The sequence below is a fragment of the Colius striatus genome, chromosome 2 (genome assembly GCF_028858725.1).
Source record: "Colius striatus isolate bColStr4 chromosome 2, bColStr4.1.hap1, whole genome shotgun sequence".
In the NCBI taxonomy this organism is placed as follows: domain Eukaryota; kingdom Metazoa; phylum Chordata; class Aves; order Coliiformes; family Coliidae; genus Colius; species Colius striatus.
In genome coordinates, this window is record NC_084760.1 from 59,788,279 (window position 1) to 59,800,646 (window position 12,368).

The 12,368-nt window shown below is 36.8% G+C and overlaps 1 protein-coding gene across 1 annotated transcript in view; it reads left to right on the forward strand.

The window, feature by feature from the left end:
- ENPP3 (ectonucleotide pyrophosphatase/phosphodiesterase 3) overlaps positions 1–12,368 on the forward strand; it is a 42,665-nt gene continuing 30,297 nt past the window's right edge. The window contains exons 1-6 of the mRNA XM_061989564.1: positions 1–123; positions 3,185–3,263; positions 5,295–5,417; positions 6,318–6,443; positions 7,589–7,649; positions 9,945–10,042. Coding sequence (XP_061845548.1) covers positions 13–123; positions 3,185–3,263; positions 5,295–5,417; positions 6,318–6,443; positions 7,589–7,649; positions 9,945–10,042 — 598 coding nt within the window. The 5' untranslated portion in view covers positions 1–12. The remainder of the gene's footprint in view (positions 124–3,184; positions 3,264–5,294; positions 5,418–6,317; positions 6,444–7,588; positions 7,650–9,944; positions 10,043–12,368) is intronic.

Below are 12,368 nucleotides of genomic sequence, written 5' to 3' on the forward strand. Positions count from 1 at the left end.
GATCTCTTCAAAATGGAGCTTCAGGATGATAGGGACGAAAGCAGACGTTTGGATGAGGTATCTTTAAAATCAACAGAATATGTGAAGAAAAAAACCCTCCTGAAATACAAAGTCATCTGTGCTGTAAGTAGATGCTGTTCTTCAGGGCTACTAGTTTACCACTTCTCAAATCTGCAGAATTTTTAGAAGTTTCATTGTGTTAATATAATCAATCAGAGTAGCTTGGTAATTGGTGCTTTTAAGTTTTACTGCATGAATGCACTAACTTCACTGGCAGATTTCTAAGGTTCTTCTGGTACTTATCAAGCGATTTTTTTTTTCTGGCAATTAGCTGCACTTTTTATTTTATAATAATAATCTGACAGTTCTTTTGAACAGCAAAGATCAGTACTTTATTTTATACATTTTCTTAAGACAAATGTGTTAATGGACAAAGCATCCACAGATCTTTTTTGCTTACTTTTTTATCTTTGGATTTGTCATTAAGAAAACAGCATGTGTAGGCAAAGCATTGCTGAAAAACACTCAGGAAGCAAGGCATGGGAAAAGACTAATGAACCGTTTTGTACAGTATTTGTTGGTCCCACATCTCAAATATTGTGTCAGCTCTTTCCGTCTTACCCAGGGCTTTGGGAATCTTGCAGCTGCCTTGTAAATAATAATAATGTGTAGGGGTTTTGTTATGTTTTTAAAAACTTTTGATGCAGCCAATGCACGGTTTTAAGCTTCTGTTTGTGACAAACGAAACAAACATTAAATATATATACATGTGTGTGTATGTGTTCGCACAAGCTCTTGCTGTGCAACTGTAACGTTGCTGAAATTCCAGGGTAAACTGGAATTTAGGTAAAATGACAAGTACTGATTTCAGAAAGACTCTGAACTTAATTTTGAAAACAGCTTCATGAAAAATAGTCAAGTTATTATACACTTCAGCTCTAGAGCATCAGAACAATTTCACATAATACATCTTCCTATTTCATGTTACATTGTGTAAGGATTGATTAAAATATGAGGCAAATATTGGAAACTGAGAGAAAAAAAAAGATGATAAAATAACAGATTTTTTTTCTCCCTATAAGTCTTCAATAAAAATAAATGAATCGTGAGAAATAGAGTGGGAAAAATGACTAAGTAAATTATACTTCTAAGAGATACTTTGAAGAGTGGAGTGAGAAATTTAAGTATCCTAAAACATATTCATTCTTTCAAATGCACTAGTTTTCAAGTGCCTGCCTATATGTATAAACAAAATCTAAATATTGGAGGTGTAAACTGTTAATATTCTAAACCATTTATTTATTTTTTTTATAAACTATATGCATGAAGTTGTTCCTTGAAAACTTTTTGCTGAAAGCTTAGACTGAGAATTGCATAGTCACAGATAGCAGTCACACTGTTTCAGCCTCGCAGACAACAGAGCACATGCATTAGGAACAACTTTGTTATGAATAAATAGCCATTGTCCTGAATTTAGACATAGAAGTTGGTTGTGGAAAGTCTGAGGATTTGTGTAGGTGCTACCAATGTTATTTCATCTTAAGGATGAATGTGCCAAAATCAATGTGTAAATACTATAATCAGTGCAGCATCTCATCTGTATACCTTCTACGAGCTTTGGGGTTTTACTTCACCTCTCTCATTGTTTGCAGCAGTGAGAATGTTTGCTTCTGTAAAAGCTGTGTTTTCAATTTAATTGAATTAACTATTTATTTAAATTACAAAAATGAGTTTTAGAGAAAAAGGAGAGTAGATCCTTGCAATGAGCTTTAAAGTGAAGAGTGCATGCTATGGTAGATTGGTGTTGCTTGGGAAAAAATCAGTGTCATGAGACTGGAGAGGATGAGCACCAAGGAGAAATAGGAAATTATTGAGCTTGGTCGCAGGGAGCATAGCAGTGGAAGGAATAAATGTGGGGTCTGGAAGGAGCCCCTTCAACTGCATCTGTCCAGAGGAAGAGGTGTGTGCTGTGCCAGACTCACGGTTTGGTCTCCTGGTTGTGCCTGCGAGAAGGCTAATTGGGAGTGTGCCACACTCTTGACTTTCTGGCTTGCAGGCCTGGATTTTCCTGATCTATGGTAAGGAATGATATGCTCTTAGACTGTCCTGGCCTGGAGCTGCTTCACGACCAAATTGTACACCCACACCTGAGAACTGCACTGTCCTCCCTGCTGCCATGCATCTACCCAGCACCTGCAAGTCAGGACAGGCACTAACAAAGAGCATGGGATTTTTTGTGAACAGGGAGGGGTTGGCAAAAAGTAACAGGATGGTGTACGTGCATTTGGTTATATCCTACCCCCACATACAGTTTTTCTCAGCTCCTTATAATTGCTGTAGTCTCAGTTAAGATACTCCATTACAGTAATAGCCAGCATGACAGTAAGCTTTTCTAGTTCTACTTTATTGTGAATCTTAGTGTTTGCTAGTGCCTGCTGGTTCCTGGAAGTGGCAGGAGAGAAAAGAAGGATCTGAGGCAAAACCTGATCTGGTTTATAATGGTTTTCTTTCCCATCATTGCCTTAGTGAAGCAGAAAGTGAATACACTATGAAATACTCTGAGAGACTTTTCACTTTTTACTGCACCTTTCAAGCCAGTGTACATTGCCATTCATCTCAAGTGTCTGTTAACCTGATAGAGGTCTCCTCAGCTCTTCTCCCATCTTCCAAACCTATGCTGGTTTCTGTGATGGGATTTCCTTGGGTTGTTTGTCTCTTTTGCTTTAATCTCACTAACAGTGTTACTATAGTGTAAACGACTGGCATGTGGATGAAAATGTGATGCTTGCAGCTTCAGTCCATCTGAGTTTCTTAAGAAATCCTTGTGATAAATGAATTGTCCTCTCTTTACTCAGATAAAGACTTTGCAAAACAGGTAAATATATTAGTTACTTGCCACTATCTTGTCCCCAGCAAAGACTTCCCCAATTACAGTGGGACTGGCCATAGGTTAAAAGTGTGGTATCAAGGCGTTGGCTTGTAAGCAATTCACAAGATCATCATCCTTGTGCCTCACCTATCTTCAGGCTCAGAATCTCTCCAATTGTTTGATAAACAAGTTCAGAGAAGCACTTAGTTGATAAGAAATCACAAGTTCATAGGCATAATCACACAGTTAATGTCTGATAAATATAAAAGTTTATCATGATTGTGAACTTGTTTTTTCCCTGTGTCTTTGTGACAGGTTCTGCTGTGTGCTTTGGTGGTTGTGTCCCTGGGACTAGGTTTAGGATTAGGACTGAAGCGTCAAGACCAGGAGCAAGGTATATATACAATACTTTCAGCATAATTACTGTTGAAGCTAGATCTGGTTTCTGCCTTTAGCAGAAACTCTTTTATAGTGCAATGCAAATGCTCTGTGAAAACTTACCTCCTGTGAAGAGAAAGTTCTTGCCTCTTTCAAGCTGGATTGTATAAAAACTACGCACACAATCTACATTTGGAAAACCTTTTTTAAACCACACTTTCCTGAAATGTTAAACCTAGTTCACCACAAGTTTGGAAATTTGATTATGTTACTACTTTAAGGAAATTTGAGATAGAAGTTATTATGTAAAATATCTTGTGATTATTTAAGTGATACATTTTGTAGAAGAGGTATCACTGGACCATCTTTGGTACTGGACCATATTTGGTACTCAGGCTTTGGGTACATTTGGCATAGTTCAGATGACTAATATTAAAACTATTTTTTAATTTTATCTGAAAACTCGATTTCTGTAAAGCTATGGTAAAAAGAGAATCATCGTTTGATTTGGTGGAATGTTATTTTTCAGTTAGAAAAACAAAGGAGCATTTTGACATCAGAGGTTCAAGCTGGATGAGAACACACCACATGGTGAATTAAATAAAATCAAAGTAGAATCAAAACAATGGTAGTCTCATACTGGAGGAGTTCAAGGAAGCGCAACCTCTTTCTCATTCCTAATCAGCACATATTGAACTTGTTTACTTACTTTTTCATCAAGTCTTAGCACCTTCTGAGATCTTTCAGTACTATGGGCCTAGCAAATATGATGAGGTAGGACTGTAATTACTTTTTGATGACAGGTGTGTTGTATTACAACTTTCTGTATAAAGTATGTACTCACTGCTTGAGGCTTCACTTGCATTTACCAGAGGAACAGTTGTAAGTGAAAGATGGCACCAAATCAGGATGTTAGCATGGTACAGAGCAACTCTAGATAGAGACTGACTAAATTTGTTTGCTACTATCATAACCAGACCTACTTGGGAAGCTGAGTTAGCAACACATGATATTACACTGCACAGAGGGAGGTGAAGCCTCAGCCCTGAGGGGCACACAGCTTTGTGCAGTTGCATTTGCTATGAAGGCAATGGGAAAGAGTGATACTGTTCAGAAACAAAAGAAGTCACGGTCAAGACAGGTGCTGAGCACTGTGCTTTTGGGAAAAGTGGCCTGGAAAGGATCTGGCATTCTGTATGTTTTAAAAAATAGCATTTGATGATAGTACAATTGATTTTGGCTGTATTCTCAAGGTAAACTTCGTTACAGCTCCTGTAATTGTACTGACTATTCCAAATAAAAGTTAATGAAATACTAAATTCCTGACCTTGCAGAGTTATATAAAGATTGTAAAGAGCTTAGAAGGATGAGTTGCAGATTATGAGAGTTATGAGCAGTTTCATTACAGACACAGGGAAAGGTTTATTTATTTATTTGTTTGTTCATTTATTTTTTACTTAGACTTACCATTCTGTATAATTTTAAATCAGGTAGACGAGTTTGAGTTGCTAATGAATAGAGGGAAAAAATCAATAAAATTCTATAAAGTTCAGCCAAAAAAAGCACAGAAAAACTGTTTTCATATGTTTATGTACATTTGTGGAAAATTGTAGCTCATTCTTGACAGAACAGACTCCAGGTATATTAGAGAACATCCAGAGTTGGAGTTGCAGTTCCTTTTGTATCTGGACCTGGAAATGAGCAGGAGGGATGCCAGTGTTCCCCTCCTCATGCTAGGAGGCTGGTACACCTTGGCATTACCTCCTGCGCCATCAGTCCTGATGAGACCTGCTACAGAAGCAGCCCTGGCATTGGCTCTGGGTGAGCCCACGTAGCCACCAGGAAGTGCAACATCCAGAGGGCTTCCTACAGCTGTTATTTTGCTTTGCTGACTCATATGCTAGTGACTATTACTGGAAAACAACTCGGGAAACATGTTTGGGAAATTATTCAGCACATTTATCCCTGAGCCCATATCCATGACCCATTTAACTGACATGTCTGAGACAAGGTTATCTGAGCACTCAAACTCTCTGCCTTCTTACAGTCAGCTGCAAACTCAAGTGCAATGAGCCACACAGGAAAGGAGTGCTCGGCTGTCAGTGTGACAGTGGCTGCAAGGAGCGTCAGGACTGCTGCTGGGACTATAATGACACCTGCGTGGAGCCAAGTATGTTCCCCTACAGGCAGCACTCACAGGTTTCCATTTTGTTTAGTGTTTGTTTTTTCACGTGACAATAGTAGGAAAAGGATAAATTCTCATATTTATGCAGATATATGGAAGTTATGCCAGTCTGTCAAGGAGAGAATGTGGTTATTCCCCTCTGCCCTCAAATGGTTAAGGGGAATAACTTGGTGACCTTGCAGGACATGCAATCTTCCTGTGTCTTTCTTAGATCCTTGTATTTTTGTCTCCCATGGGTAACCAAAGCATTTGAGTGCATATTATCTGGCCCAGATAAACCTGTGGGTGAACATGAGTGGAAATTGTAGGTTATTTTTGACCAGAGCCTCTAAGTGATGTCACTGTGTGAACATCTCTTGCACTTTTGAATATGAATGGGCATTTGCTGGCCAGGTACACTCGCCAACCTCATGCCTTGCTCTGTGGAGGCCTGGGGTTGGGGGAGTACACTCATCTTCAGGGGACCAGTCTGGCTCTACATCGAAGCTGGATCCCTCTCCGGTTAGTCTCTCTGCTTGCCTGGCAGCTGCTCAGCTGTTTCTTCATCCCAGTAGACATTTTTTTGCTGTCTACTGGAAATCATGTGCAAGAGCAGGAAAAAAATGAATTTCTTTCTCTTCTGTAGGAGGAAGACATTGAAGAGGGTGACCTTTGTAAAATAAATTATTCTAAGGCTCAGTGTTACCATTCAATAGCTGCAGAAGTAGGCTTTATGTGGTAAATGAAATCTTGAGTTTTCCTTTCATATAAAACTTCTAAAGCAACTCATGCAGGGCATGTAAATGATAGCTTAACAAAAACTCCTTTTTCTTTTTCTTCACCTGTTAGGAGGATTTCCATGCAAAGGACTGAGGCTATTCATAACGTTTTTCTTCCATTTTTCAGCCCGATCTTGGAAGTGCACTAATTTCCGTTGTGGTGAGACACGGATACCTGGAAGTTACTGTTCTTGTTCTGATGACTGCTTGCAGACAAAAGACTGCTGTGTAAACTACAACAGTGTTTGCAAAGGTAAATCAAAAGTCAAAACATTTTATACATAAATAATCTATACGTAAAATTGTATACATACACAAAATAGTCCTGTGAAAGAAAGAAATGGGCACACATGGCAAATATAAAGGTGCATTTGTTTCTCAAGATAAGACTCCTAAAGTGACAATTTATGATGATACAATAAAGATGTTTTCAGGTGAAGCTTTTGGTATTTTTGACTGGGAAAAGATGGTTTCTGGAGAACAATGTGAATGTGTGTCTCTTGTAAGAAAGCTTGAATATTGCAGCAGTATACCAAATATGGGAGAGTTTTTTGTTTGTTTCTTTTTTTTATTTTTTAAAAGAGATGGAGCCATTTTCTACTTCAATTTTTATGCAATCTAAAGTACATATTGTAGTGATCATAATTTTAAATTTCCCATCCTTTTTATTGTAAGTTATTTTCGAATGATTTTCTTGTGTTTTACTTATTTCTGAATGTCTTTGTTCATCACTGATTGTTTCATACAGACCCTGGCTAAACACATGAAGTATAGCACTGGTAAAATTTAATTTCAGGAGTGATACTTGAGGAATATATTCAAATTAAAGCTAAAAACAGTCAGGAGTTTGGCTGTGTGCTAATTTGATTGAGCTGACATAGTTAAGGTCACTGTACATCCCTGCCTTTCACTGCTTAAACTTTCTGTGGTGAGACAAGAACTTGAACAGCTACTGCTTCTTCTCTTTGCTTCATATTTTTCCATTTTGGATACTGTCCTTCAAGGATTACTTGGAATTTAGAAGCCATGGTCAATAAGGAAAGATTAAGGGAGTTTGGGCTCTTTACAGGAAAAAAAATCTAATGCAGTGTGGGCAGGATACAGATTAAATGATTTCCATTTAAAACAAGAGAAAACTTAGGCTAAGCTGTCATAGTGATTTCTCCTCTGTTTTGTTTCTTTGCTTGTCTGTGTATTAGCTGTGCTTTGTTTTTAACTTACTATTGTACACATCACTAAATGATTTCTAAAGATATCTTGAGCACTACATGTCTACAATTCTGTACTGAAGCAGAAAAAGTACGAGGAAGAACTCTAAAAAAATCAACCAGGAAACTTCTTTGTTGTTTGTGTGTTTTTTAAAAAATGCTAACTCAGTATTTTCTTTTGTCCTATTAGGTGAAATACCTTGGGTAGAAGAACCATGTATGTCACTTGAAACCCCTCAGTGTCCAGCTGGGTAGGAGAAATAATTTTTTCTTCTTAGCAAAGAAATCATTGTGATGCAATGTTTTTTTTTTTTTTTTTTAATTTCTGAAACCTTTGTCATTTTGCTGCACATTCATTTATCATTTACAGTTCAGAGCAGAGTACAGGAGTTCAAATCCAGGTTGAAAGTCATTTTGTAAATACCTGGAAAAACTGTTAGAGTTATCTCAAGGTTCATGTATCACAAATTGTTCATAGTCCATTTTGTGTTATTGTATTGTATCTGTGATAATTTGGAAAAATCACCTTCTGCAAGCATTGATAACCATCAGGATCTGTGATTGCAGTTCTTCAAGTAAGAAGATTTTTTTTTTAAAACTTGAATTATCTGCAGAAAGACAGGTGTGTTAGCTATGAAAGTAGCCGTAATCTACAAATACTGAAATACGGTAATTCTGATGTCCACCTATAGATGTTTGTGCAGCATTGCAGAACCATAGGTAGAGGCTAGGCAGAAACATGGTATAAAAGTTACTCTCAAAGAAAATGGGATTCTTTTCTGGTTAATTTATGGTATTTGCAATGTTATCCATTATCTATTTTACTGTCAATTTAGTTTCATTATGAAAATAATACCTTTAGTATTGTGGCCTCTTCACGGATTCCTGCATGGACCTCCCAACATAGGTATAAAAATATACTTTCAAAATTAAATCACTTGCTGAGTTATACAGTTAAAGCTTGGAAACTAAGGGAAGAGGTCTTCTCTAAGTGATGTAAACAGCGTTGATATATGAAGCTCCATTTAATTTCAGATTAAAATCAGGAAGCTGTTTTATACAAATTATTTTTATATAAACTGTTGATGCCAGTGTACTTCTGTGTTTTGGAAAGACCAGTGTGAATGAGAAACAAACTGGAACAGTGGTTACTGCCTGATGTGAATATGTATATTATATATATTCTAATTTAAAAAACAAAATCGTTATCACTTAAAGTAGTATTCCATAAAATGGTTTGGAGTCAATTATCAATGATTGTATTTTATCAATTATTTTCTCTCCCAATATTTTCCAGGCTTATGCAGTGAACCATTCCTGTAAATTACAAATAGTTGCAGATTTTTTGTGTAGTGAAGCCTCTTTCAAACTACATTTCTAAACTTAATTGTATGTTTGCAATTTTTATGTTTCTTTGGATGTTTTGAAGGAGTCCGTGGAATGTATAATGATGGTTAACAAAAAGGCTGAATTTGCAGAACTAGATGACTTGATCCTACTGATCTTGTCACTTTGTATTACAAAAAAAGGTGCTATAGCACCGGTAATTTATAACTACTAATGCACTTTTTCTTTAGGATTCCTTTTAGGTTGGTTAAGAGAAAGCATGCTTAATAACTTTGAAGTTAATTTACAGAGTTAGCACCTCCTAGTAAAAATTTTTATTACAGAATTTCAACACTGTTCATCAGTGCAATGCAGTTCAACTGCAGATGGCAGCTTCAGTTTGTGGCTGTCCTATCACAAGTACTGTATGAAGACAGTTCTGAGGCTTTTATTCTTGTTACTCTACATAAAGGCTTACCATACATCATCAGCTACTGCATTCCTTTTGTAGCTTTGAGTTAAGTTTGTCAAGGGCCTTTGAGGCAAAACTGTCTTCTCCAGCAACATAAGAGCTGGGAAACTAGAAAGAGAAAATCCAGAAAGTGCATGGACTGCTTGGTGATGTCAAAGGAAGTGTGGGAAGATAAGGGGTTAGCACAAACCTGGCATTGTAGAGAGTTTTATGTTTCTCAGCACTGAGACCAATCGTCTGTAACTGCTGGGTAACTGTGCTTTTACAGTCTTTGTACAGCTGTCCTGAAAGACTTTTAAAAGTATCTTTTGGAGTCAATTATCAGTGATTGCATTTTATCAATTATTTTCTCTTAAGTGACAATAGACAGAATTCAAACTATTACTATGTACAGAGGTACTTTGGCTGATCTATACTCTGGGTTTGTATTCAGATGCTAGTCTGCAGCATTTGTATTTATTTGTATTTGTTATTAAGAGATTAACAAAAATACTTTATTTTTCTAGGTTCTATATATACTGAGTTGTTTGTATTTTATTCCTCTACTGTTGTTTTTTCTTTACAAGAGGGTTGATATTTGCTCTCAACATTGAACTATTTGTTTATCTCACACTGTGATATTAATCCTGGGAAGTACATGGAAATTCCAGGTCCTTCTTTTAAAAGCAGTATTTTTGATGTTAAAGGTCTTAACAAGTCACCAACTCCCCAAACTCCTTAATGGTGACAAACTCATATTTTCTTGTAGGTTTGATCTGCCACCACTTATCCTTTTTTCAATGGATGGGTTTAGAGCAGAGTACTTGCAAACTTGGAGTTCTTTGATGCCCAATATTGAAAAACTCAGTAAGTTACCAAAAGTGCTTTTGACCATTTTCTTTAAAAGTCTGCGTGCAACCTCTGCAGTCACTTTTGCTGCTGTCATGCATATATGTTTCTCATTAATAAGAAAATCACAAATCAGGTCTCCCTCATCAGTTGTTTAATTTCTTTATTGTATGTTCCACACCTACTATTCTATGATTCTATGATTAATTCTTGTATTTGAGTGCACCACAGACATGGCTTTTTAAAACAAGGACTGTGTTCAGCAGCTTTTTATTGAAGAAATGGTTTGAAATATATATTCAAATGCAGTTTAAGACTGAAAAAAAGTACCACAGATGGATCTCCTACATTCTCTATACTCCATTGAAAAGTTCTAGCTGATCAGGAGATCATAATTAAAGTATAATACAAAGAGAATATGCATTGGGTTATTGAAAAATTTTTCTGAAAAGATTTTTTTTTCAAGTCAGACATCTTAAGCTGTTAAATAGAAGCACATATTTTAAAGTATGTCAGTGAATATTGTTATTAGACTTAAATGCAATGTAATTTAAATAGTGGTATAATTTCATATACTCATATGATTACAATAAGGTTCAAGTAACGGTTTCCTGGTATTTCTATATATTATGAGAAAGAGAAAGTTGAAGATATTTAGCTTGTCCTGTGAAGGACTCTAAAAAGTGAAGACCCATTAGTGCACACTTTGTTAAAATTTCCTGAATATTTTAGAGCTCAGTTCTCAAGAAACTTTGTACCTGGACAAGATATCTGCATACTTACTTGTTTTTTCTCAATAGTAGTAGTCTAAATTGACAGTGTTCGTATCAATTCTGAATATATAATATTCTGTTTCTGTTGTGCTTATTTGAAAGTGAATGCTAAATTAATACTGCATTTACTGAATAATTAACAATGTAGTTTCTGGATAATAAGTATCCAGAAGCCTGAACTTGAAACACTGTGCAAACCTGACTTCTTGTGCATGTATTTTATTCTTCACCGTCATTCTGATTTTGTATGGAATTTGAAACAGTGAATATATCATGCATGCAGAAGCCAGTGTGCAGTTCCATTCTTCTGAAACAAATGAAAAGGAAATGCCAATAATAAAACACATGAAATCCACGCTATGTGTATGTTTCCAAGAAATCTTTTCAAACAAGAACAGATCTAATTCAGAATTACGCATATTTGTGGTCAATTTTAACTGTTGCATATGTACATTTATGCTTATGCTTTTCAGAAATCTACAGTGGAAAGGAAAGAGACATTCCTTTCTTTGCAAAAGGAAAAAAATTAACACTGTTTTGTAGCACAAGATATCTTCTTGCTTTTAACTCCATTAACCTAGTATTTTCAGCAGAGCACATCAAGCTAGTTGTTGTAGAATATGTACGCTATGAATGTAACTCCTTTATCATTGAAGAGAGATCAAAAAAGTGCCGATTTTCTCATGTATTTGTCAAATATTCAGCCTTTCTTTAAACACTATTTTAGTCTTTTTTTCCTCCTGAAACACACTGGAACAGTTTTGTTGACTAATTACCAGCTTTCATTGTTTAGTTGAGGTTCATAGAATCATAGAATGGTAGGAGTTGCAAGGGACCTTTAGAGATTATCTAGTCCAAACCCCTGCAGAAGCAGGTTCACCTGGATCAGGTCACATAGGAACATGTCCAGGCAGGTCTTGAAGACCTCCAAGGAAGGAGACTCCACAACCCCTCTGGGCAGCCTGTGCCAAGGCTCCCTCACCCTTACAGTGATATAGTTTTTTCTTATATCATTACCCCTTGTCCTATTGCTAGATACCATAGAAAAAAAGGATGTCTCAACCTCCTGACATCCACTATTTAGATATTTGTAAATATTAATGAGATCCCCCCTCAGTCTCCTCTTCTCTAGACTAAACAGCCCCAGTTCCCGCAGCCTTTCCTCATAAAGAAGATGCTCCAGTCCCCTGATCATCTTGGTGGCCCTGTGCTGGACTCTCTCCAGAAGATCTCTTGTTCTTCTTGAGCTGGGGAGCCCGGAACTGGACACAGGACTCCAGATGAGGCCTCACCAGAGCAGAGTAGAGGAGGAGGAGAACCTCCATTGAGCTGCTGGCCACACTCTTCTTTATGCATCCCAGGATGCCATTGGCCTTCTTGGCCATGAGGGCACACTGCTGGTTCAATCCTTTGAATCCTTTTACTGCAATGGAATGGCAGGCCTAGCTCACAAAGAGACACTAGAATATATGCATCTTAATTTGGTGTTGTCTTTCCCCTCTAATGCCACAGCAACTGACTGTGGTGATTATTTTTGTGTGTTTTTAAGACCAATAGTTTTCAATTAAAAA